Below are 27,722 nucleotides of genomic sequence, written 5' to 3'. Positions count from 1 at the left end.
CTCGCTACAGATCACAATGTCATCAGCCAATATCATAGTCCACGGAGACTCCTGTCTAATCTCGTCTGTCAACTTGTCCATCACCATTGTAAATAAGAACGGGCTCAGAGCCAATCCCTGATGTAATCCCACCTCCAACTTGAATGCATCCGTCACTCCTACCGCAGACCTCACCACGGTCACACTTCCCTCGTACATATCCTGTACAACTCTTATGTACTTCTCTGCCAATCCTGACTTCCTCATACAATACCACAGCTCCTCTCGAGGCACCCTGTCATATGCTTTCTCCAGGTCCACAAAGACGCAATGAAACTCCTTCTGGCTTCTCTAAACTTCTCCATCAACACCCTCAGAGCAAACATCGCATCTGTAGTGCTCTTTCTTGGCATGAAACCATACTGCTGCTCACTAATCATCACCTCACTTCTTAACCTAGCTTCAACTACTCTTTCCCATAACTTCATGCTGTGGCTCATCAGTTTTATTCCCCGTGTAGTTACTGCAGTCCTGCACATCCCCCTTATTTTTAAATATCGGCACCAGTACACTTCTTCTCCACTCCTCAGGCATCCTCTCACTTTCCAAGATTCCATTAAACAATCTGATTAAAAACTCCACTGCCGTCTCTCCTAAACACCTCCTTGCTTCCATAGGTATGTCATCTGGAACAACGGCCTTTCCATAGCTGTCTTTACTTCCTCCTTGCTAATCTGTTGCACTTCCTGATTTACTATCTCCACATCGTCCAACCTTTTCTCTTTCGTTCTCTTCATTCATCAGCCTCTCAAAGTACTCTTTCCATCTGCTGAACACACTCTACTCGCTTGTGAGTAAGTTTCCATCTTTATCCTTTATCACCCTAACCTGCTGCACATCTTTCCCAGCTTGGTCCCTCTGTCTAGCCAATCGGTACAGGTCCTTTTCTTCCTCTTTATTGTCCAACGTCTCATACAACTCATCATACACCTTTTCTTTAGCCTTCGCCACCTCTCTCTTCACCTTGCACCTTATCTCCTTGTACTCTTGTCTACTTTCTGCATCTCTCTGACTATCCCACTTCTTCTTTGCCATCCTCTTCCTCTGTATACTCTCCTGTATTTCCCCATTCCACCACCAGGTTTCCTTTTCCTCCTTCCTCTTTCCAGATGTCACACCAAGCACCCTTCCTGCTGTCACCCTTACTACATCTGCTGTAGTTTCCCAGCTGTCTAGTAATTCTTCACTACCACCCAGTGCCTGTCTCACCTCCTCCCTAAACTCAACCTTGCAGTCTTCCTTTTTCAACTTCCACCATTTGATCCTTGGCTCTGCCCTCACTCTCTTTCTCTTCTTGATCTCCAACGTCATCCTATAGACCACCATCCTATGCTGCTTAATTACACTTTCCCCTGCCACCACTTTACAGTCTTCAATCTCCTTCAGATTGACTCATCTACATAGGATGTAATCTACTTGTGTGCATCTTCCTCCACTCTTGTACGTAACCCTATGTTCCTCCCTGTTCTTAAAATATGTATTCACCACAGCCATGTCCATCCTTTTGGCAAAATCCACAATCCTCTGACCTCCTTCATTCCTCTCCTTGACACCATACCTACCCATCACCTCCTCGTCTCTTCTGTTACCTTCACCAACATGTCCATTGAAATCCATTTCAATCACCACTTTCTGTCCCATGGGTACACTGTTCATCACTTCATCCAACTCACTCCAAAAATCTTCTTTCTCACCCATTGCACACCCAACTTGCGGGGCATATGCACTAACAACATTCATCATCACACCTCCAGTTTCCAGCTTCATAATCATTACTCTGTCTGACACTCTTGACATACTGTTCCTTCAGAATAACCCCTACTCCATTTATCCTCCAATCCACACCATGATAGAACAATTTGAATCCACCTCCAATCCACCTGGCTTTACTCCCCTTCCATTTAGTTTCTTGTACACACAATATATCAGCCTTCCTTCTCTCCATCATATCTGCTAACTCTCTCCCCTTATCAGTCATATTGCCAACATTCAAAGTTCCTACCCTCAGTTCCACTCTCTTTACTTTCCTCCTGCCTCCGGACATGTCTCCCCCCTCTTCTTTGGCCAACAGTAGCCCAATTTCCACCAGCACCCTGTTGGCTAACAGTACTGGTGGTGGTCATTGTTAACCCGGGGCTCGACCGATCTGGTATTGTATTGTTGTCCGCATATTTATTTGGCAAAATTTTACACCAGATGCCCTACCTAATGTAACCCACCCCACTTATCCGGGCTTGGGACCGGCGCGAAGAAACACACTGGTTTGTGCATCCCCTGTGGCTGGGTTGGTTACTGAGTGTATTAACTGGGCAAAATGGCAAATATATTTACAACACAATAAAGTGCAGAAAGAGAAAGGGTCTGAATATTTTCTGGATTCACTATATACCAGTAAATGCATTAAGGGTTGGCTGAAAAGAAAGAAATGGAGGCCGAGTCAAAGCCTGGATGTAACTATTAAAACAACAACCTTCACAGCAGTTCCAGTTGACAGCAATTTTGTTACTGCTCTTTGGTTCCCTCTGGGTCCAGAAATAGAACAAATGCACAAATTTGAATTGCAGTTTTTGCCCAAACTGGTTGATTGACTGGACATTTGAAGAATATGGCGCAGTAAAATTATACCATGAAGGTCATTTTGAGCCATAGAATCAGGTCTATAAAGTGATTATTAAACCACCAGAGGCACACAGAACTGGAACATAAGGAAGCACAGTACAGCAATAATAAAGGTGCAAAACGTAAGCCATTTTTGAGAGTGAACAATTTTACAGATGCTTTTCCTAACTTTAAAGTTTAAGACCATACATCATGAATTCCAGCATTACATTATAGTGAAACTTTCACAAAATTTCAAGTCTCAGGATTTACTGGGAATGTCTTCACAAAATTTAAAAAATATCACCCCAATAGTCATAATCCTGCTGTACAACAATCAAGTCATAAACTTCACACTGCCCACTTCAGGGTCACGGAGACCAGACCCATGCTTTCATATACAGATGATCCCCTGCCTATCGCAGAAGTTATGTTCCAGACCCATCAGCGATAGGTGAAAATCCGCGATGTAGAAGGACGCTTTGGAGCCATCGTAGGGCTTAAAACAAAAAGAAAAGTTCACAAAAAGTTTCCTCACAACAATCAGACCACAAGCAAGGTACGCGATACGCAGAGAACTGAGATGTGTCGGGGACCCGTGCTTGCTGTTTTTGCGAGATTACACCACGTTAGCAGCAGCCAATCAGAGCCCAAGAGAATGAAAATCCTGCTCTGATTGGTTGAGTCTCCTCTTTCAGCTAATAATGGGCCTTGTAAGAAATCATCTGGGTACTGTAACATGAAACTCTTTGTCTACTGTAGTGTACAATGTATGTATATTTAATGATTTACTATATTGCTTAAATGTTCATTGTTTTATATACTTTTTGCGGCATTTTCGTCAATATTTAGTTATGTTATAGTTATTATAAATTAGAATACGTATTGTTCTAATGAACTCTTGTCTAGCATGCGTAGTGACAAATGAAAAGCGTATGTACATTTCGTTATGAACTGCGACTCTGTCTACGTATTCCTGTACGTAACAGTATGTTTTATGATTTACTAGTATATTGCTTAAATGTTACATATACATTAGTTATTATAAATTATAATATTGCTCTAAAGAACATTTGTCTAGCGCACGTAGTGACTGCTGAAAACCGTATGCTTTGTTATGAATTGGCTGCATAAGTACACTACAGGTAGGATGTACTTATTGAATTTTTACTCCATTTTTATTTATGCACAGTACAGGTATATACATGTTATAATTACAGTAATACATTGTTGTTATTAATAGTTTAGCATAGAAAAATGCTTATTTCAACGTTGAAAGTTGTCAAAAACCCATAAAAAATGATCACTATAAAACCACAGATTTCCACGATAGAAAAATCCACGATATAGTGGGGGCGTGATAGCTGAACCGCGATATAGCGGGGGATCACTGTATTGTTTTTTTAACAATGGCGATCACAGAGCTGCTTCTATGCCAGCTTCTCCAGATAGTTCTATCCTCCTCAGACAGGTCTTGACCACCTGCGATCATTTGCCTGTTGTTGAATACTTAAGGAACTTAGACAGGACCGACCTGACTTATCTTTTTTTTTTTTCTTCAAGTGAACGATTTATGAAAGGGTCTTCCACTTGAAGTTGCCATCTCCCTGAAGTCACGCTCGCTCATTTCTAGTTTCGTTAATAGCTGGTGTGAAATGTGAACGCTTGATGTGAACATGAAATAGTGCATCAACGATTGTGGGAGTGTCCGGGGCGCAGAAAGCTACATGGCCAGAAAAATTAGAAAGCGACCAATAAAAGGGCAGCCTCAGGTCACCTGTTTGCCAAAAGAGCCAAGACTTACATATGCTCTCATTTGGCCAGCGCCCTTCACTCCAGAAATACAGGTATTCACACAGAAATTAAACAAGAACAAGTCGGAACCAAGTTTTAATGGATAATGACATGCACTCATACCAGGCATGTTGTGGAAATAAAACAAGTTTATTTCATGACTATGTCACATTACCTAATTCATTTAAGTAGAGCTTATTAAATATTGGGGGTTGCGGTGACCCAGCGGCCCGCATTACAAACCGCTACTGGTCACTGGCCATGTCTCATCTCTGTGATTCCCACCCCCCTTGTCTTTTATGAGGCTCCACCTCCCTTCTCGAATCCTATAAAGTGTAACACGAATGCTGCAGACGTTTGTGGAATAGAGAGCTCAGCGTACCTGTGTGACATTTTGCCATTAATCAGCCCTCCTGCCCTGCTTATCTTCAGGGTAATGTGCTGGTTACTGCAACACAGTTTGCATCCTTGACCACCCGTGTCTTGATACGGAGTTATCACTTGCAATTCACATATGCAGGCTCATCCACATTTGGGGCAGTGATCTTGATGTGCAACAGTTTCAGAAAAGCCAGCAAGGTGCATGAATTCTCCTTACTTTTAACAATACCTCATGTAGAGTCGTGAGTAAATATATAAATCTACATCTTACCTCATACGTCGTCAGGGCATTCAAAGTTTGGTACAAAATGGTTGATTGTGACATTCCTACTGTAGATCATTTCTATTGCAAAGCTGCATTTTTCCCTGTGGCCAAAAAAACATAACCAACACCTTCATTGCAGCTGAGATCACTTGGCCTCCTTACGTACTGTAGATGAAGCGATCATGTGAAGTACAAGATTTATTACTATTATTATTAAATCTCTGTCAAATGAACATCTTTTTAGGAATTCAGTTACAAAAATTGATAAAATGCCATTAATCCTAAGAACAGGACCAAATGTGCATTACTCGGAGATTTCTGCGCCAGTTCAGACCATTTTCCTACAGTACTGAGAAACTTAATAAATAAGGGCGCTGGTCTAGAACATATTTTCACTTCTAAGATGCACATTACAATTGAACACAGTCTGAGGATAAGTTTATTCTCACAAACGTGAACAAGGAGACAAAATTATGCTGAATGCACAGTGCAATTATGATTTTATCTGGGGTTGAGAAGAAAACAGATTTAAACAAAAAAAAAACACAACTTACCTGGCATTATTGCTTCATACTCGAAAGATGTCTCTGATTTTGTTGATTTGAACAACAGCGCACATTTTAATTTTTTCCAAAGAGTACCTGTAAAACGGTGGTCATTGTGATAGGGAGAATCGACACAAATGAAAATAATAAAAGTAACAGACCAACACCTGCTCTTCTACTCGTTCCATTCTCGTACCTGTGCCCATATTTATCATGCTTCTCAGAATTGCTCTAAAAGTCTGACTAGAATAAGAATTTGTCCTACCCCAGAGCTTCATGATGCTTTCTACACCGACTCTCATTGAGGAGCAGGAGTTCAGGTTTGAGAATGAATGGTGTCATGCTTTTACAGCACCGTGGGTCGCAAAATAGCACTTAAGATGATGTGTTTGTGGTTTCCTTGGATGCTTTGCACGTTTCTGATACTAACTCTTAAGGCTTCACCACAAAGATAACTATAATAACAATAATATTCAGAGTAGTAGGAGAAGTACATAGAAGAAGAAGGAAAATATAATTAGGAAGAATATTGTTATTAGCTACACATAATTGTTGCTACAAAGTCAAGAATAATTCTAAAAAGAGCACAAAAATGGAAAGACTGAGAGACTTGGTAAAGCCAAATAACAGGAATGTTTATTTAACAATAAATGATCCACTTCTAGAAAAATCATCGTCTTACTATTATGGCCTTGGGAAATGTCTTATGAAGTAACAGTTATTCCAGAACTAACCACAGCTATTCCAGCCCCATTTTTGAAGTTGTGTTTATTCTTCCAGTCATCCCAACTGTCTTCCAGAGTCATGAGTCCTGCTTCTTTGTATGATCCATCCTCATCTTCTCCAGGCTATATTTATCCAATCCCCCCCAGAGTCTCCACTGGCCTTGAAACTTCCCAAGCTTGTAAAGTACAGTTAGGTCCATAAATATTTGGACTGTACATTACCACAATGAATTTTAAATGAAACAACTCAGATGCAGTTGAAGTGCAGACTTTCAGCTTTAATTCAGTGGGGTGAACAAAACGATTGCATAAAAATGTGAGGCAACTAAAGCATTTTTTTAACACAATCCCTTCATTTCAGGGGCTCAAAAGTAATTGGACAAATTAAATAACTGGAAATAAAATGTTCATTTCTAATACTTGGTTGAAAACCCTTTGCTGGCAATGACAGCCTGAAGTCTTGAACTCATGGACATCACCAGATGCTGGGTTTCCTCCTTTTTAATGCTCTGCCAGGCCTTTACTGCAGCGGCTTTCAGTTGCTGTTTGTTTGTTGGCCTTTCTGTCTGAAGTTTAGTCTTCAACAAGTGAAATGCATGCTCAGTTGGGTTAAGATCATGTGACTGACTTGGCCATTCAAGAATTTTCCACTTCTTTGCTTTAATAAACTCCTGGGTTGCTTTGGCTGTATGTTTTGGGTCATTGTCCATCTATATCATGAAACGCCACCCAATCAGTTGGACTGCATTTAGCTGGATTTGAGCAGACATTATGTCTCTGAACACCTCAGAATTCATTTGGCTGCTTCTGTCCTGTGTCACATCATCAATAAACACTAGTGTCCCAGTGCCACTGGCAGCCATGCACGCCCAAGCCATCACACTGCCTCCACCGTGATTTACAGATGATGTGGTATGCTTTGGATAATGAGCTGTTCCACGCCTTCTCCATTCTTTTTTCTTGCCATCATTCTGGTAGAAGTTGATCTTGGTTTCATCTGTCCAAAGAATGTTTTTCCAGAACTGTGCTGGCTTTTTTAGATGTTCTTTAGCAAAGTCCAATCTAGCCTTTCTATTCTTGAGGCTTATGAGTGGCTTGCACCTTGCAGTGCACCCTCTGTATTTACTTTCATGCAGTCTTCTCTTTATGGTAGACTTGGATTTCGATATGCCTACCCCCTGGAGAGTGTTGTTCACTTGGTTGGCTGTTGTGAAGGGGTTTCTCTTCACCATGGAAATGATTCCGTGATCATCCACCACTGTTGTCTTCTGTGGACGTCCAGGTCTTTTTGCGTGCTGAGTTCACCAGTGCTTGCTGTCTTTCTCACAGTTACAGTTACCAAACTGTACATTTTGCCACTCGTAATATTGTAGCAATTTCTTGGATGGGTTTTTTCTGTTTTCGCAGATTAAGGATGGCTTCTTTCACCTGCATGGAGAGCTCCTTTGACCGCATGTTGTCCATTCACAGCAAAATCTTCCACATGCAAGCACCACACCTCAAATCAACTCCAGGCCTTTTATCTGCTTAATTGATAATGACATAACGACGGACTTGCCCACACCTGCCCATGAAATAGCCTTTGAGTCAATTGCCCAATTACTTTTGAGCCCCTGAAATGAAGGGATTGTGTTAAAAAAATGCTTTAGTTGCCTCACATTTTTATGCAGTTGTTTTGTTCACCCCACTGAATTAAAGCTGAAAGTCTGCACTTCAACTGCATCTGAGTTGTTTCATTTAAAATTCATTGTGGTAATGTACAGAATCAAAATTAGAAAAAAGTTGTCTCTGTCCAAATATTTATGGACCTAACTGTATAATTCGAATGTTTCAGGGGCTCGTGGAATGCAAAGCTTGGTATTACCTGCGTGACAGTGTACTGTCAATCATCCATCCAGCCCTGCCTGTTTTCAAGGTAAAATGTTGGCTACTACAGTACAGTTTGTAGCCATGACCACAGTACTGATACTGAAATTTGATAATTCATATACGTATGCTCTTTCACTTTTGGGACAATGATCTTTCTGTGCATTCCAACTTGCATGACTGCAGCTGGATTTAATATTACCTCACATGAAGTACTGGGGAAAATGCACAAATCAGCATATTCCCTCATGGACTGTAAGGATATTTAAAGTCTGATGCAAAATTTGAGAAATGGTTGGTTGGAACATATCCAAAGCATTACTACTGTAAACATGCATTCTCCCAGTGGCCAAAAAATGTGAGGTTACCAACACTTTCATTTCATCTCCGCATAAGTGATAACGAGAAGATTTGTTAATATTCTATCTGTCAAAATGATACAATTTTACGAGTTCATTGTTGTCTAGCATTTTCAGCATATTCCATCTTTCCTGCCTAAACCCCATTTTTTGGCTGCTCCTAATGAGTTAGTATAGATTATGAACTCTTCTATATCCCAGTGAAGTTAGGAGCAATTTACTTAATTAGGAAAATTGTTAAATTGGTTTTACATCTACTTCTTAACAGTTTGCCTCACTGTGAGATTTTTTGAGATCGGTTAGGACTATTTGTCTACTCTGAGATGCTTGATAAATACAGGCACTGGTCATTATGACAGCCCATCATAAGGCACGCCTTAAAGCAGTCACACATATACACTTAAAAGTCACTATTCAACCTACAGTATGTCCCTGGAAGAAGCTGACAAAAACATTAACAAACACATTCCACAATGAAAAGGTTCCAGCTTGGAATTGACATGGACTGTTAAAGTGCTATGAGGCGGCAATATTGCCTGTCTCATTACCTTATTCTTGTCATTATTGAAAAATTTTTGTAAAGTGGGAGTAATCAAAGATGACATTCAAAGCCCATTTCTTCTTGGATGGAAGCATACTCCAATCTTCAGCTGCTGCTATTATACTAATCAAAATACCAGACACAAGTTCTGCTTTTCAAAAATCATTTCTCATTTCTATATATAAAATTTTTTCACAGTGTATGTAAAAAAAAAAAAAAAAGGAAAGTGGGGTACCACTCGGCAAAATAGCTTACAGCTATCCGATAAACAGTGTATATAATACTGTCCGTTTGTTTCAGCATGTCCAGGTCCACCACCGATGATTATTTTCCAGATATAGTCAATTGATTACTGTAAATAATCCGTTACATCATTGTGATTTTGGTGGCTTGTAGTGTACTCGGCATCGTTCATTGAATACCTGCAGAGCAATTAAAAAGAAGACAAAAATTCAAATGGCAACAAAACCCAGGTTATAGTTTTAATTAGCAGAGGAAATATTTCAATACTAACACCATCAACAAAAATAGCTTCATTACAGGAGTGTTTACTGCCTGTCAGGATGCTATGAAATATATTAAATGTGTGTCCAATCGCCATGGAGGCCATCTTATATCCCTTACTAATTAATATACATCCTAATGAGTGTGGAAGTTCTTATTCAGTTAAATAATACACCCATAACATAAAAAACTGTATAACCCTAACCATAACAATAAGCATTTGGCCGTCTGAATTTAGAATCTGTTGGTTGCAGCCATCAGCAAAGACTTCAAAGCTATCTGTATGCTGACAGATGAACATACATCCATAATGGGAAATCCTTCAAAGCACAGCACAAAATGTACTATAGAACTATATAAATGAGAAACAACTTGTGACACTTTATGCTGAGTAGAAAAAGAAAAAAAAAACTAAAGTCAAAGCAAAGTTAAAAGTCAAAGCGAGCTTTATTGTCATCTCAACCATATACAAGTACTGTATACAGATAGACGAAATTGGCTACTTTAGACAAAACTGTACTTACCTGTATATAAATTTAAGAGTGAAACCATGGATTTCTGTTACCGTATATACTCACATACAAGTCAGGTCTTGAAACCCGAAAAATCGATCACAAAATCTGACCCCGACTTATACGCCCGTTCAAAAATGCGACACATCATTTTTTTTTTTTTTTTTTTTTTACATCTTCTTGCCTCCTCCAATCTCGCATCAGTTTTTCACTTGCATCGAATTTTGTTGCAGAAGTGTAGTTACCAATTTCTTTCGCCACTTCAATGCCTTTTAATTTAAAACCAGCTTCATATTTTCTTTTGATCGAACACTCCATCGTAGATAAGGGATGCTTTTATGATAAAGGTGTATGAGGGTGTGAGATACACAAAACAGTGCAAACGTCACTTTGGAATAGTTTGGGTATTACCGTGTGGTCACATAGGCACAATACATGCTCCGTGGTTACTCTCCCAGGTGGGCGTTATATCATAATCCCTTGTACCAACAGTGTGAGTTTTCCACATTCAACTTATACAACCGACATTATAAAATACCGGAAATTATATGGTAAAATCAAGCCCCGACTTATCCGCAGGAGAACTTAAACACAAGTATATTTGGTAATCATTTTTTATTATTTAACAGATGCTTTTATCCAAACAATCACATTACTGGTAAGTAAAAATGAAAGCTTTTTACAAATGTTTAAATGTTGTAAGCAAACGTCTGGAAATGCAACACAAGCAACATGAGATTTCCTTTTCATATCATTTGCTGATGCATAGCATTGGTCACCATTGGCTTTCATTACATAATAAACTTTCTTTGTTCTCCAAAAAAACATGAGATTAAAAATTGTTCTCAGTCATCACTACAAAACACACCGGGTAAGTAAGTAACATAAATATTATATTATATATTTGGATGGAATATTCCTTTAAATCTTAATTTTAAGGGAAAATGTGCAGTTATAATTCATTCAATTCTCTCTAACGTAAAGTCGTTTAAAGTTTCACGCATTTACTTATCCAATAAAAGCATTCATTTTTTTTTCTTGCATCCAATTCTGGTTTGAAAAAAGGAAAGAAAATGTTTCTGTACGTAGGTATGTTTTTCTGTTTACTCTATCTGTGATACTGTACTTCTTATGTGTAAATCTTCAGAGCTGTATATTCCTGCATCAAACAACAGCACAGGTGTAATACAACAAGGCCCTCAAAAATAAAATTATTATATTGTTATTCCAGCAATATGTATATCTTGCTTTTTCATTAAAGGGCTGTGGGTAGCTGAAGACTATCCTGCCATCATTAGACTTAGATTGCTGTCATTAGACATCAGGTTGCTGCTGGTGGTGTAATGGCCACTGGACACTGAACCGGAAGTTAACGCTGGTGTTTCTGTCTGCCGCTGCTCGCCGATGCTCTGGTTGTGTATTTTTTCTATTAGTCTTTTTACTTGTTTTTTTTTGCCTTTTGCATCGGAACTCCCTTCACCTTGGATTAAAAACTGATATCACGCATTCCTGCCCTTGCTTCTCTCAGCCAAAACACAAGCCCTCATAAAACTGTTCTCTGCTGGCTGCAATCTGTGTGGGTACGTGGAAACATTCTTGATGATATCCTGCTCAGGTATCTAGCTTAGATGAATAGGTGGTGGAAACTGCCTCTTGTCAATTGCTATACTACTCTAACATTATCAATGCAAGAGGGAAAAATACTAGAGCTCTTTTTTCCATAATGAACAGGCTAATTACACAACCAGAAAATATTGTTCACCATAACTTCAGTGTTAAACGCTGTTGTAATTTTTTTGGATTTCTTTTTAAGTCCTGTTTTTCATATATTTCCCCCTATGATAACAAAATAATGAACTCTTCTCTTACTACTGGCACAGCCCCCCTCTCATTAAAAATGGCCTCAATTACTCCAATTCTGAAAAATCTTTGCTTAGACTCTAATATCCTTAATAGTTATCAGCCTATTTCAAATATTCCATTCATAGCAAAATGTCTCGAAAAAGATAGCTGCCTCCCAACTTCAGTCCCATCTTCCAAAAAATAATCTTTTTAAACAGTTTCAATCTGACTTTTGTCATAAACACAGCACAGAAACTGTCCTGGTCAAAATCACAAATGATCTTCTTCGGGCAGCTGACATGAGACTTGTATCAATTTTTGTATTTCGTGACCTCAACTCTGCATTTGACACCATATCCCATCAGATGCTTTTGAAACGACTAGCTGTTTTGGAGTCTGTGGCCTTGTCCGTTATGATTTTCTTCTTACCTCATTGATAGGATGCAGTCTGTTCAAGTAAAGGGCTTTAAATCTGAGAATGCAATGGTTACTCAGGGAGCTCTACGGGCCTCTGTTTTGGGGCCGCTTCTTTTTGTTATCTCCCCAATAAGTAATATCTTTCAACACCATGGTATTAATTTTCATTGTTATGCTGATGACACACAGCTGTATCTATCCATGAAATCCACTTCTGTTTTCCCTCCAAATACTCTTATGGCCTATTTCCAAGACATAAAGTCATGGATGACTCACAATTTTCTCCAGTTAAATAGCAATAAAACTGAGATGCTCCTCATTGGTTCTAAATCTACACTAAGGTTAACCATTCTTTCATTTTAATTAACACAAACATCTTTCCCAGGTTAAGAGCCTGGGTGTCATTCTAGACAGTACCCTCTTTATTTCGTCCCATATACAGTAAGTAATGTTTCTCGGACTGCCTTCTTCCATCTCTGAAACATTTCTAGACTTCGTCCTGTTCTTACACAACACAGTACTGAAGTATTGGTTAATGCCTTAGTCACTTCACGTACAAATTACTGTAATGCTATTCTATCTGGTATCCCTAAAAAAACTTACCCACCTCCTACAACTTATTAAAAATTCTGCTGTTATGATAATCAATTGTTCTAAATCCACTGAACACATTACACCTATTCTCTCTCAACTTCACTGGCTCCTTCTTTACTACCAAATACAATACAAAATGCTGCTCTTAACATTTAAAGCTCTCCACCACCTTGCTCCTCCCTATCTTACTGATCTCCTACAGACTTGCATTCCCTCTCTTTCCCTCAGATCCTCATCTGTAGCTTTACTTTCTGTATCACACATCAAACTCTGTTCTATGGGAGCTTGAGAATTCTCTAATAGTGCCCCTCAACTCTGAAATTGTCTTCCCTCTCATATCCGTCAGCTAGACTCAATAACACAGTTTAAAACTGCCCTTAAAACATATCTTTTCTAACTGACATACCAATTATATGTTTTTCCACTGTTACAGCCAGATAGCTTTGATGTTTGCTACTACATCTGTACCCTTATTGTTATTTGATTTTATTGTCCTATTTGTTTTTATATCTCTATAACTGTTGTTTAATTTCATTGTAAGGTCACATTGAGTGTTAAGAAAAGCACCTAATAAATAAAATGTACAAATATATAAATAAAAATAGACACAAGACGGGAACCAATTATGGCATAGATATTTAAATTGTAATGAAATGGTAAATATCTAGTCAAAATGCAATTTATAAAAAAAAACACAGCAGGTCTCTGGAACTGTGAGAAAACAGACCATTCCACACTCTGCCACCTATTTCTGCTACTTGGATTTGTAAAATAAAACAAAAAAACACAGAAATCACATCTGGTCTCACTTGTGCATACCTTTAGACTTCTATCATTGACAACCTCTTCAACATTCAGTTCTGACTGCATTAGCTTTAACTGAAAGAAAAAGAGATAAAATATAAAGAATATTTTGAGTACAACAACAAAAACATTGCTCAATTATATATTATATGCTCAAATCTTCTTATGTGATATAATTTACTGTTAAATTCCGCTCCGTACTTCTAAAATTTTTATTTTTATACTGTAGTGAGGATTTGTTCTGTTCTGTGTATTGTATTGACCTCCTTCTTTTTGACACCCACTGCACGCCCAACCTACCTGGAAAGGGGTCTCTCTTTGAACTTCCTTTCCCAAGGTTTCTCCCATTTTTCCCTGACTTCTTAGAGAGTCAAGGCTGGGGGGCTGTCAAGAGGCAGGGCCTGTTAAAGCCCATTGCGGCACTTCTTGTGTGATTTTGGGCTATACAAAAATAAATTGTATTGTATTGTATTGTATATGTCCTCTTTCAACATAAGCAAGAGAGGCTAAATATGAACATTTAAGACTTCATCCAGTGGTGTTTTCTGAAATCTCATAAAGCTCCAAACTTAAGTATCCCCAAGAACAAAATGTTTTTTAAAAAACTGTTGTACACACATTGTGCTCCCCTCATATAATACAGACAGATACTTCACAGACTCAGCACCCCGAGTTTGAATCCAGCACTTATTTGTTGCTTGTGTGGAGTTTGCACATTCTTCCCACATCTGCGGGATTTTGTGCAGGAACTCACTCCAGCAATTGGTAACTTAACTTGGTGTGAATGAGTGTGAGGGCGCCATGCCCTGTCTGTGTATTTTATGTAAGGGAGAACTGAGTGTCAGGATTGCAGGGGTACCTGGGAGGAATAGGGGAAGCTATAATGGTCCCAAGAGTTTTCTAGGGCAGAGGTTCTCCAAAAGAAATTTGAAGTAACGTTATTTTTTTTTCTTTTGGTATTAAAGGAATTCTCCACACAAAAATATGTTTTTAAAATGTTTCTCACCCCATATACACTTCCGGTCAAAAGTTTTAGAAAACCTCCGTTTTTTTCAGGTTATATGGAAATGCATGCAGTTTAATGTCTTAATGTTTCATGAAATCAATGCATAGAACAAATAAACAATAGCAAATAAAAAATAAACCAAAGAATCATTAAGTGTTCAAAATTGTATTCAAATTTTTGATTAATCCAAGTATCCACCTTTTGCTGATATAACAGTCAAACTGTGGTAACCCTTTTGATTCAGAATGCAAGTCACTCTGTGCAAGCCACCAACTCCAATTCTAGCAAAAGAACCCCAGACCATCACACTTTCTCCTCCATGTCTGGCAATTAGTGTCACACACTGAGAAACCATCCTTTCACCAACTCAGCAGCGTACAAACACCCTGTGTGATGAGCCAAACACTTCTAATGTTGATTCATCGGACCGTAAGATTTTCTTCCAGTCTGCAGTAGTCCACAGCGAGTATTTCAAGGCCCTGATTTGTCCTTTAAGGAATGTGCAAATTGTTTGCTTCAACTTGCAAGGTTTAATTTACTTACTGCACAAAATCTGTAGGCTGTAACCTATTACTTGTTCCCTGAAGGCGGCCCATTTTTTAATATTCTGATATTTCCTATTTTCAGTTTTTGCTAACCTAAACTTTAAATTTAAACCTCTGGCAGGTTAATGAATACTTTTTCACCATTTTAAGTCATTCATTGCATTTCAGCTGATTAAATTTGAAGAAAAGCTAGAAATCCTGAGGTGTTCTAAAACTTAACTAGTTGTGTAGTTTGTATTGGTGGCCAAGAAAACTTTTTACTCTTATGTTTTCATGAAGAAATTACATATGAAAGATACAAATTACACAGGACCCAGCAGTGACCAGCTCTGAACAGCAGCAAACAATCTACAAAACATCCATGGAAAAAAGAAATAAAAATTCTCATGTAGCTTGTGTTGCATAACCCACATGTCTGTTATCCATATGAATGCTCAAAACATGCAAAAACCGGTGCATTTTTTGCTAAAATGATATTAATAATTACTTTCAGAAAACTACACACAAACAATAAATAGTAAAGTCTTTTTCTTTTTTTCACATTGTCTGCCGTTGGTCACCGCTTGGTCCTGTACAACTTGAATCTTTCATATTTAATTTCACCATGAAAACATGAGGTTATATTTTTTTCCTCTGGACATCGCTAAAACTACATAAGGTAATTAACATTAAAAATGAATTTAATTAATTTTTTTTTTTAAATTGGGATGGTGTATTCTTTTAACACCAAAAAAAAAAAAGGTACTATATCAATTTCTGAACTTGCTAGTAAATCTCAAGAAATATTTGTGCATAATGTGCTTTGGTAAGGAGTAAAAATGAAACTCTAAAGTTTCCACACTTTAATTTGACAAAAAAACACAGTTTAGAGCTTGAATTTAATGTGTGGCAGAGAAGAGGGATTTCACTCCAGGGTAACATCAAATAGGGGGGATTTTATTGGGTTTGGGGGACCATAGCAAACAATAACATGATCATCGTAGATTACCCCTTTCATCTACCATGCACTCATACTAATTTTTTTCACTTACAGTTTCTGTTTACTAACTGTAGTAAGCGCTGCTTAAAACCAATAATTTAAACAAATCAAACATTATTACTGTATGTCACTGTCCAGTAATTTAGTGAAAACCAAAATAACTCAGGATGTTTTCATTTACAAAAGCTCTTTAAAGCAGCATTTATAACAGTACATATCTTTAATCAGGAATATCATAAAATCACTTTGGCAGGTTTGTGACATTTGCTGATGTGACATTACATCACAGTATGGAGAAAGACATTAGCTGGAAAATAAAACTTACAGAAAAAAAAAATTTAATGGACAAAGTCAAATGTCTCAAACTCCTGTTGTTTTATATTTGAAGTATTAGGTTTTTTGCAACTTTAAGGCTACTTTTGTGATTAAAATATATTAAAATAATCAAGCTAATTTATGATTATTTCAAAATTCTTGCATTTTTTCAGCTAATTTTAAGCCACCTCACATAACCGATCAGACTTTGCTATTATTTAGACATGTGCACTAACCCAGAATTTGGATAGCATTAACTAAACTGAACTGAAGCCCATTCGCTCCTGTACCATTCGAGCATGGTTATTTCTGTTTTTACCACATTTGGCATATTTTAGTTGTTATAGTTAATGCACATTAGTTTAATGTAAAAATCAAGACTAGTGACACACATGTAAGTATTTGCTGAATATAGCAATTAAGTATTCTTAGTATTCTGTATGCCTCCTGTCAATATTAAATAGATCAGGGGTAGGCAACGTCGGTCCTGGTGAGCCGCAGTGGCTACAGGTTTTCATTCCAACCCAATTGCTTAATTAGAAACCAATCATTGCCAATCTCAGACCTTATTTAATTTTATGGCTTGTTAGTCTGTGCAATGTAAGGCTCTTATATCGTAGATTTTTTTCCTTTCCAAGGATATCATCCAAATGATTTGAAGCCTAAAACAGATCATTTTCAGTCTGTCAAATTTTTCTATTAAGTGTTTTATTAAATCAAACAGTGCATGATGAACACACACAGATGTAATTGGAAAAAAGCTAGCTGGAGAACTGCTGGCTGCTTTGTCTTTTACATCTTATTGCTAATAAGGAGCAATTAAAACACTGAATGCAGCAGTTTAAGATTGAAATAAGCAATTAAGGTTGGAGAACCTTAACAAGTGAGACCACTAAAATGAAGCATCAAAATGTCACTTAAGCAATATGTACTTCATCAGCAATAATTGAGTTCTTGTTAAGGAACTGGGTTGGAACAAAAACCTGCACATATTGTGGCTCTTCAGGACTGACACTGCCCACCCCTGAACTAGATAAATTCAATACAAAATGGATGAATGAGGTGTACAACTATAGATAGAGAGACAAACAGATGGTACTTTTTATTCAAAGGGGAACGTTTAGCTTTTTTAATAGCTCAAAAAATATAGAAACTTCTGACTTGGCTTATTTATTAGGGCTAAGTATGGTGCTGTATTATTCTGACCACCACTTCAATTCCCTCATTCACTGCAAGTTAAAACAACTTAAACTGATAGCCGATTGGTCACTTTCACCTTCAAAGCAACCATCAATTAGGTATTTTTTATTTGTGAACAAATTCCATAAATAGATAAAAGTATTAATAACAACAGCTTTCTTTTCTTGTCCTGAATATGTAACATAATTTTTATGATTCTTAAGGAATAACTGCAATTGCAACATCTTCTCCATCTCTCTCTGCCTTTGCTTGTGCTTGCTGCTTACATACCAAAGGCTGAGCTCACAGCTCTAGACCAGTTCTGACCCTGGAAGATATAAATGCGGTTTCACCAGCAAATTGTTACTGCCCAAGGCTTAAAAATCCCTACTGATCATTAGGCCATTGAGTGTGGAATCAGGAGAAAGAGATGGGGGAACCATCAACTGGTGACAGAAGTGAAGCAAGAGTGTTAAAGTGTGTAAAGTGGAGAAGGAGGGTAAGCTGGCAGGTGAGTAATATAGTAGGAACATTGCTGGTAGACATTGGGATCAGCCTTGTGTATTTAGGCCCAAGATGCAGACAGTTTTTTTAAAATATTTTTTATTTCCCTTGTATTATTAATTTTATGATTAAAACTCTAATAAAACAAACTGCCTTTTAAATTCACTTCATTGGCTATATTCTGGATATGTACCCACATACTCACCTTTACCTATATATATATATTACTGTTCAGAAGTCTTAAACCATGCAAGAAAATTATTTTAAAGCTAGTTGTCAGGGCAACAAGTGTTTATTTGCTCATGAATACACTACATTATACACCAACATTTACATAAATACATACAAACATGTTAGAAAATGTAACAAAAATCCCATGTGTTTTACAATTTTTTGTGAGATGGACAGAACAAAACACACCTTTCTTTAAGGCACCCCAGTCATTTAATATATTTGGTAAATTATGCCAACAGCAAGCCTAATTCATGTTAATGAGGTAGTGATTAACTATACAAAGTGCATTTTAACAAATAATTGTGTGTACTGGATGGTAACCATAAATGGGATGCCTCTAGAAGTTTTGAAATTGCTACGAGAACAAGCTTTGACAGATATAAACATCATTTTGCTTTAACAAGGCTATTTGAGTAATAGCGGGCCAGTTTGGGTTTGTATGGTATTCAAGCTATCGTAAAGAGATTTAAAGAAACTGGGCAAGCTGAAAACAGAAAATAGTGGAAGCCCCAAAATCTTTCTGCACCTGATGAACAGTGCCATGAGGTGTCACTTATTTTAGGAAAAAGATAATCTCTCACAGTCTAAAGACAACCAGGTTAGATAAATTACCATTGTTAAATTGGTCTCTGTGTGTTTGTACACCTCACAAAGAACTAGAGCCCTCTCCAGGTGTTGTTCTAGCCTTGAGCCCTTTTGCTTGTTGGGATACGCTACAGCTTTCCAGAGACCCTGCCCTGAATAAGCATGTAAGTAAAATGTAGGGTTGGGTTTACTTGGTATCTTTAACCAAGATAAATGTGGTGGTCTTTTAGAGAATGTTTAAGTAGATAATCTGTTCTTGAAGAAATGCAACAAGCAGCATGCACTACATTAAAGACCAAACAACATTTTCGTTCAACCAGATATTAGTATAGTACGTCACATTTGTGCTTGTCCACACCCTTTCAACATGATCTCAAGGTGCATTTTAGTCAAAGGTGTAGTGCATCTGATGGAATTTTGATTGATGAGAAATTTACTATCTGGAAATTTACTTACAGTATCTGCAAAAACTTCATCTCCTATAGCACAGAGACAGTAAGGTTGGGAGCTTGCGCTGATTACAGCACGTTGCCGCAACTACCACATGACGAACCACCCAGACTGGAACCCGAGTGCAGCCGGAACAGTTTTTTTTTTTCTTAATATAGTAGCTGGAGTGCCAATCCTGCCACCAACCCCCACGTTTTCCCTGCAAGTTGGAGGACCTGCTTGCAGGGCTGGATGCAGGTTAACATCATACCCAGGACGAGACAATTGAAGGTTAAAAGCATTGTTCAAGGGTTAAGTACAGTCACTTCTGGTGTTTATGGGATTTGAACAGGCAACCTTCCAATTGCCAGTGCAGAACCCTAGCCTCAGAGCCATCACTCTGCCCTCCTTTAGCACAGTAAAATAGTAAATACAATTAAAAACTACAAGAAGTTACAGGTGGAGCAATAAAAGTGAGAGACTGACCACTTACAGCTTCAGTTACATTAGGTTTAGGTTGAGGCTGTATGAGACCATTTTGACTAAAAAAGAACAAAAAACAGCCAAAGTCAACAGAAGTGTCATGAAAATCCCATAAGAATCTTTGAAGATTCAACACAGCTCTACTTTAAATAAAAAAAAAACCAATTCAACCATGTACCAAAGTAAATTGCTTCACTTTTGCATTTTAAGGGAGGTCACACAATACAAATTTGTTTTAAAGACATGAGCCATTCTTTTTACTTTTAACCTAGTGACCAGGATCATCCTTGTGTTACAAGTCCTGCATGGGTCTTTTTTTAAAGAGCCACATCCGACCTGTACATGCAATAATAATAGCACTGCCCACATGTAAATGTTCATTGGTTCTGCTGCCCCAACCAACCCAAATAAATACAAGTACCTAAGTATCACAATCACGGTTCGCAACCTTGTACTTAATTTAAAATAATAGTATAAAATTACAACAAATAACGTATGTACAAGTGTGCAGAAACAGACAATGTGAAGTTAGCAATCATTCTGCATATCAGTCTCCATGTCCTATGATGGAAGATAAAAAAAAATGTAGCACTTACCTGCCTCTGTATTAGGACGGAAATGGAAGCAGTTTCGCAATTTCCATGAATCTTGCACATAAACGTACATATTACCTTTTTGTCTATTATTGGTTTTATCATTGTCATTGTAAAACATACATGGACATTTAAAATTTACATTACTCATGCATACAACACCTCAAAGAGCCCTTTTCAGCTGTATATACCATAATGTTATAATAATTTTATCTCTGTAATAGAAATGCCCCTATATTAACTTTCTAGTCACGATTTCTTTTATAATCTGTTGCTTCTCCAGGACTCACAATTTAGCATCAAACTCATTCATCATCCATTCTGTTGCAACTATAATTAGTTGCCATTTGTGCCTTGCACAAACATGCCAGTATACTGTATGTGAATATAAAGATGATTTATAGTTACATGTTCAAAAGAAAAAGTGTAGATGCAATTTATATTGGTCTTGTACATAACAAAAATATTTAAATATAATATAAAAATATATTACAAAGTACTGGTTTTTTAAAAGCCATTTTTTAAAAACAAATTAGTTAAATAAGCAAGTTAGATGATAAACCTACTTCTATTTAACAAAAGACCATGCAGCACATATTGCTACATTTCATTAAAAATAAAGCAGAATTATAACTTTGGTTCAGAGCCGGAATAAGATTCTGATCAAAATTTTGGTTGCACTAAAAATTTCAGATCTCCAGTCAATCGGATCCTTCCAGGACTTCAATAAGTATATCCAAAGTAAATGTAGAAACTATTAAATTAATTAAACCTAGAGATCACTAAAAGGCACCAGTCTCCAATTAAAAAACTACTTAAAATGAAAACATGCAATTACAGTTGCCCTCCAAGACTGAAACTGAGCAACCCTGAAATTCAAGAACCAGAGAAGAGAATCTCAAATTCCTAGCCTTATACCTTTGTTTGTTCATTTCTGAGTTGCTTTATTAGTGTTAAATTGTCAGCATCCTTCTCTCTCTCAGCACGAAGTTGGGTTACTACTTTGGATGTCTGAGCTATGCAGGATTTAATAGCTCTGTCCCGGCTTCCATGAGCTTCAAGTAACTGTAAAGAAAAAAGAAATGTGTTTAAAATAATGGCTTTCATTATGCTGTAAGGACAATGTTACAAAAATGTATGACAATTTAAGAATTTAGTCTGCTTGGACAAATACAAAGGAATTAGGAAAAAAAATAAAATGAAAATTGATAAATAAATCAATCATGAGTGACTGCAATGCAAATAATTATTTAAATTAATCAAACAAGAAATTATCTTTGTATTATCTGTAGTAGAGAGTATATTAGAAGACAAACATATCTTTGATGTAAATTTAACACCTATATTCACCATTTACATAGAAAGCCAACAACGTTTCCAGTTTTATTTTAATACCTGTTAATATATTAAAAGGCAAAACATCGGACTGCTCATATCCAAAATATTTTCATTTAAAATGCCATGCAAATTGCACAGTGAAATATTAAAACACCACTATAAACCCAAACTATCCCACAAATCTGTCTTAAGATAATCAGCATTCACCTCGATTGAGGTACATTTTAAAAACTGTCTTAAAGATTTACCATGAGTATCTCAGCAAACCAACAGGAATGCATTTTACCGTATCATGGTAAGATGACTGAGAAAATCTTATGCCTGCAAACTGCAATAATTGATAGTAATGCAAGTGGACACTGTAAAGTAAACCTGCTGTTTGTTGTACTGTAAGTTGGGTTTAACCAAAAATTATCAGAGGAATAAATAAACCCAGACATGTTTAAAGCTGAGCAAAGACAAACCAATCTGTAAAGCCCCGATCACACTACATGACTTCTCTGGAGAAGTTCAGTCACAGACTTTATTTTACATAATCTTACCAAGAAGGGGACAGTTGTAGTGCTCTCCCGGCATTGTCAGGCACCAGATTAATTGCCTGTCAGAATGCGGCAAGCTGTCCTGAAAAGTCTGCTCTCAGTCGTGTATTCTGCCAGTCTATTAACTTAATTAGCTCTCACAACCTGTGTAGATTTGTTTATCAGTATATACACACTGACAAATTATTCAGGCTGAGTAAATGATCACATTTATTCTAGACTGTAGACAATGACCATTTCTAGAAATTAAGTGAATTTCAGGTGCTGATAACATAAAACTGCAGTTGAATAAAAAGAAAAAAATCCATATTTGAAATGCCTCTCTTACAATTAGCTCAAACCCATTAGTGTTCAACAAATTGGAAGAAAACTGGGTAATTAAGAAACATATAGAACCGAAAGAAAATGTGTTTATTATAAACCTTCATGCTGAAAAAGAAAAACAAAAAAAACAGGTTATCTTCCAGCAAAAATCTTAGAAATCAAAAACTGAAATATTCCACCTCTGTCATCATATCAATTACATGTTTTTAATATCTGATAAAAGCCACACTAACAGGTTACAGTCTTTTAGTCTACCAGCATTTTGCCCATTATTGTTGGTAGACCTCCTTCAGCTTACTCAGTTTTCCAGTATCATGGCCATGGACCACCATTTTCACATCATGCAACAGACTGCTGATACAGCTTTGACTGGAGCACTCATTAAGAAGGGTTTAGGGACAAGGAGGACCCCAAAAAGACATGACTGGTCTTTCACCAAATCTGCCTAGACATACCAAAATCCTTATGTGAAAATGTTCTATGCACTGATGAAATCAAAATGCATTTCTTTGGTAATGCAGATCAGTGATTTGTTTATAGCGACAAAATAAAAAACAGTTAACAACCTATGTTTAAACATATTGAAGGATCCCTAATGTGGTGGGGCTACTCCAGAGAGGATTACCAGGGAGTGTGCTACCCAGTGTTGGAAAAGTAGGCATGGGTCGAATGTCATAAGTACTTCAGCAAGACAATGACAAAAATACACAAACAAAACTACAAAAGAATAGTTAAAGTGAAAAATAAACAGGCTGTAAAACTGGCTAGGAAAGAGTCTTGATCCAACTGAAAATCTTGTTAGAAAGAGCTGAAAGATCTGTTTAGTAAATGTAATCTTGCAAACTTATAGAAGACTACAACAAACGTATGGAGGCAGTCATCATTGCCAAGGGTTGTGCAAACAAATGTTATGGAAGGGTGCCTTTAAAATTGTCCGTTCAAATTTTCATTTTCTTCTGTAAAAAAATGACATGCAAGTTGAACAGAAAACGTTTTTGTTGTACAGTTTTGGACATCCTATTGATATATTTTGATGATCAAAAGTTAGTCATTTCTAGTTATTTTGGAAATTATTTTGCATGTTGACCAAAAATGTTGACTATAACTTTAGCTAGAATGTTCTTTAGTCTTCATTTTCAGAAAATTCATTTAGATTTAGCATTTGGCAATAATTATCCTAAACAGAAGGGAGTTTTTTTCCCCACGAAAAATACAACTTAATTTGTTCAGAGCCAGAGGCCAGTGGTCAAGCAATTACTGTATATCCTGTTTAGGATAATCAGAGCTAGGAGAATACAAGGGTCTGGACACTTACACAAGCATCAAGTTTAAGTTTTTGACTTTAAGATATCTGTTGGTATACAACTAATCCTATCTTTATTTTTTGTCTTGAGCATGTGGGGTTGTGCTTAAACATAAATAGACTAAAACATTGTGTTTAAGCTTCATTTGATATTCAACAACATTTCAAAATCTTAAAGGGTTTAAATACTTAGGCATGGCACTGCATTTGAAATATTCTATTAATTTAAATCACTGAAGTGTAATTGAATAAAGAAAAAAATGAATGACCATTATACTTACAGATTCATAAAGCTCTTTACATCTTTCAGTTGGATTGACTTTCCCAGCAAAAGAAATTGTTGGAACTGTTGTATTGAGTTTATGCACTATTCGGTCATCTAGCGTACGCAACAGCCTGAGTTTTTCCTAGTGAAAAAAGGAAAAAAACTGAATTAAAATTGTAACTTACAACATAACTGGATAACAGATTCCTTGGTACAGTTACATTAACTGTTAAGATACTGGCACTGGAATCATAACTGGATCAACAGCAATTTTTGCCTGATTTGGTTTATCCTTAAGGTTATTTTTATTTGGATGAGGCAATATGTCAATTCATGTTCTCTAACAACCCCCCTTCCTCGTATTTACACCTAACAACTTTCAGGCACAACTGACTAGTTCATTCAAAATTGTCAATTATGTTTTTACAGTCACAACACAAAATAATGGAGCATCAATTCCTTCTCCTATACCGACAGGTGCACTTAGTGATACAATGACTTACAGTAGAAGATTTGCTTTTTGACACAGTGGTACCACAACAACAATTTCATCCTTTAATGTCAAGAAGCCAGTAACAGGAAGCAGACAGTTAGGCAATATTCACAATACATCAGAAAAAATGCAATGGAGAGGGTCATCAGCATTAAATATCTTGCAGTCATCATTCACTGATGACCAAGTAGTTACAAAAAATCTACACTATTGTCAAGATGGGTCACCATTCCATCGAGCACTTCAGAGGATCATGACAATGGCACAGAATATGACTGGTACACAGATCCTTTCTGTTCAGAATATATATATGTTGCATAGTTTTACTGGCAAATAATGCAAAGAGTACGCGGCACGTGTTTCGTCCTCATTTTGGGCTCATCCTCATTCAGCGACAGACTGCTGTCACTGTCCTGCTCCACTGACAGATTGAGGAGATCGTTCCTCCCCCAAACTATGCGACTCTTTAATTCCATCCGGGGGGGTAAACGTTAACATTTAACATTATACATAGTTATTGTCTGTTTTTCACCTGTATTATTATCATTCTTTAATTTAATATTATTTATTGTATCAGTATGCTGCTGCTGAAGAATGTGAATTTCCCATTGGGATTAATAAAGTATCTATCTATCTATCTATCTATCTATCTATCTATCTATCTATCTATCTATCTATCTATCTATCTATCTATCAGGTGTACACACTCTACTGCTCCTCTCTAGGGGATTGAACCTCGGACATCAGTGTCAGAGACGAAGCCCCTTTACGCTGCGCCACAGCGTGTGGTTCATTTATTTGACAGCCTGTAGGTCCGGAGTAATTACATTCATTGCAGTCGTAGAATGACAGGCTGACGGCCAGGCACAGCATTCAAAATTTGTTAGCTTTTTGAAAAAAAATAACAGGAGTATATAGGCTGGGGCACGATAAGCATACCACTGTCAAATGGCATCAACCCCAAACCGCCAAGGACCCTAACAAAATACACACACTTCAATATGAGTGAGTACAGTGGTGTGGAGCAATGACAGATTACCATTGATCATATTTTCAAACCTGCTTAGTCTTGAACAGGGGCGCAGGGGTCTGCTGGAGTCTATCCCAGCTAGCATAGTGCGCAAGACAGAAACAAATGCTGGACAGGGCTCGCCAGTCATTGTAGGGCAAATAAACACACACCAACCACACACTAGGGCCAATTTCGAATCACCAATTCACTTAACCTGCATGTCTTTGGACTGTAGGAGGAAACCCACACACAAACAAGGAGAACATGCAGACTCCGTGCAGGGAGGCCCCAGGATGTGAATCCTGGTCTCCTTAGTTCAGCATGTTGTTTACTGCAGACCTTGCTTTCATCGATCAAACGGGGGAAGATATAGAATTTACGAAATCCTACTTCTGTAAAAAGTTAATTCAAGAACTCCCCTGTATATTTACGAAACCCCCTCCCAGTTATATTTTTGCACAAATATGATTTCTCCCGTTATCCCCTTTCCCAATGACCTGGCAAGCCTGAGACATTCGGGAAAACCACTCAAAAATGAGTGCGCCTCGACTACTCATGAAAATATAAGACTAATAGGCTAATCAGAGTAGTGTGCAGCAGCTTGGGGGTAAGGAAGGTGTATTTGAGTGGCAATTCACTTTCTTGAATTTGGCTAAAGTTTGTAGGATTTTGACTCTGATTGGGCCCCAAAGTGCCTTCCAAATCTGGCAACCCTTATCGCACGGCACACTCATACATTTACATGGGGAGGAGAGATCCTCGTGGCCACACTGACAAGACAATTTGAAACCGAGACTGTGGCCCTTGGAGGCAGCATTACTAACCACTAAACAATAATAAAATCATATCAAGCACTGCTAAAGCAACAGGGGCAGACTTTCCTGATCTTACTGAGAAAACAGGAACCACTCAGGCTCTACAGCACAAAAAGCTCTTCACATTTACATGTTTAAACAGTTTGACTACTGACCATTGTACGAGTGATGATCTGTTGTTACAATAACACAAATCAAATCTGTGACATTAGGCATTTCGTGTTCTTCACACAAGGACCAACTTTACTCCCACTGGTGTCGATTGTAAAGTAGAGCACATGGGGCGGGGGGGTTCGGGTGGTCTGCCCATTAAACAGCGCTGTTCATTAAAGGCGATTCGTAAACGTTTTGACGAAAATAGCTAAAACAGCACCCAACCAATTCCTAATAGTGGTAGAAAAGAAAAAAATACACGTTCAATTTCCATTAACTGCTTTACAATGTCGAAATCTCCCCCTCCAGTATCTTTCTGAATTCCAACTGGCTAAAGGGTCACACCGCCTCAGTAAGGTGGAGGGCACTCTTTCAGATCGCGCTTCCAGTAATTAGTCGGCATTGCTTTTTTAAAGTAGCCCTTCATTCATTCAGAAGTAAGTCTCCTGAAGATGTTTCTAAATGGAACGTGCACTGTTTTACCTGAAACTCCGAGAAGTCCTCACAACTCAGACTCTCCTTGGGCGCCGCCATATTAGTTGAAACGAGTTCCGCCGGGAAGAGCCCACTGAATTGCCTGGACTGTTGGGAAAATAATAATCGAACATAGACGCCTTTAACGGAGACCTTAGATGCCATAGCTTGCATAATATTTAAGATTACAGTTCAACCTTACACTGACGACAAATACTTCGTTTGCAGTATAACGCTTAAAAATACAAGTAATCTTTGTGAACTTGAACTTTAAGAATAATGACTGTGGTTACGTTTATAAACGTAATGGCCAAAAATAAAAGAAAAAAAAGACACTTGAGGATTATTTTATTATAGTGAAATTCCTG

At 37.5% G+C, this 27,722-nt stretch overlaps 1 protein-coding gene across 2 annotated transcripts; it reads right to left on the bottom strand.

Annotated features, from left to right (window-relative positions):
• Positions 1-9,259: 9,259 nt before the first annotated feature.
• Positions 9,260-27,519, bottom strand: mix23 (mitochondrial matrix import factor 23). 2 transcript variants are annotated; one of them, XM_028800450.2, is made up of 5 exons: positions 27,364-27,519; positions 24,424-24,549; positions 21,557-21,703; positions 13,802-13,861; positions 9,260-9,535 (listed from the first exon to the last, which is right to left on the bottom strand). In XM_028800450.2, the coding sequence occupies exons 1-5, from the start codon at positions 27,517-27,519 to the stop codon at positions 9,485-9,487; spliced, it is 540 nt and encodes a 179-aa protein (XP_028656283.2). In that variant the 3' UTR covers positions 9,260-9,484. The 2 variants fall into 2 exon arrangements, with proteins under 2 accessions (XP_028656283.2, XP_028656285.1); XM_028800452.2 differs by lacking the exon at positions 27,364-27,519 and adding an exon at positions 26,883-26,997.
• Between the last annotated feature and the right edge of the window lie 203 nt (positions 27,520-27,722).

The sequence above is a fragment of the Erpetoichthys calabaricus genome, chromosome 4 (genome assembly GCF_900747795.2).
Source record: "Erpetoichthys calabaricus chromosome 4, fErpCal1.3, whole genome shotgun sequence".
NCBI lineage: Eukaryota > Metazoa > Chordata > Cladistia > Polypteriformes > Polypteridae > Erpetoichthys > Erpetoichthys calabaricus.
Note: the sequence above shows the minus strand (reverse complement) of the source record. Positions and strands in the feature narration are given on the sequence as shown.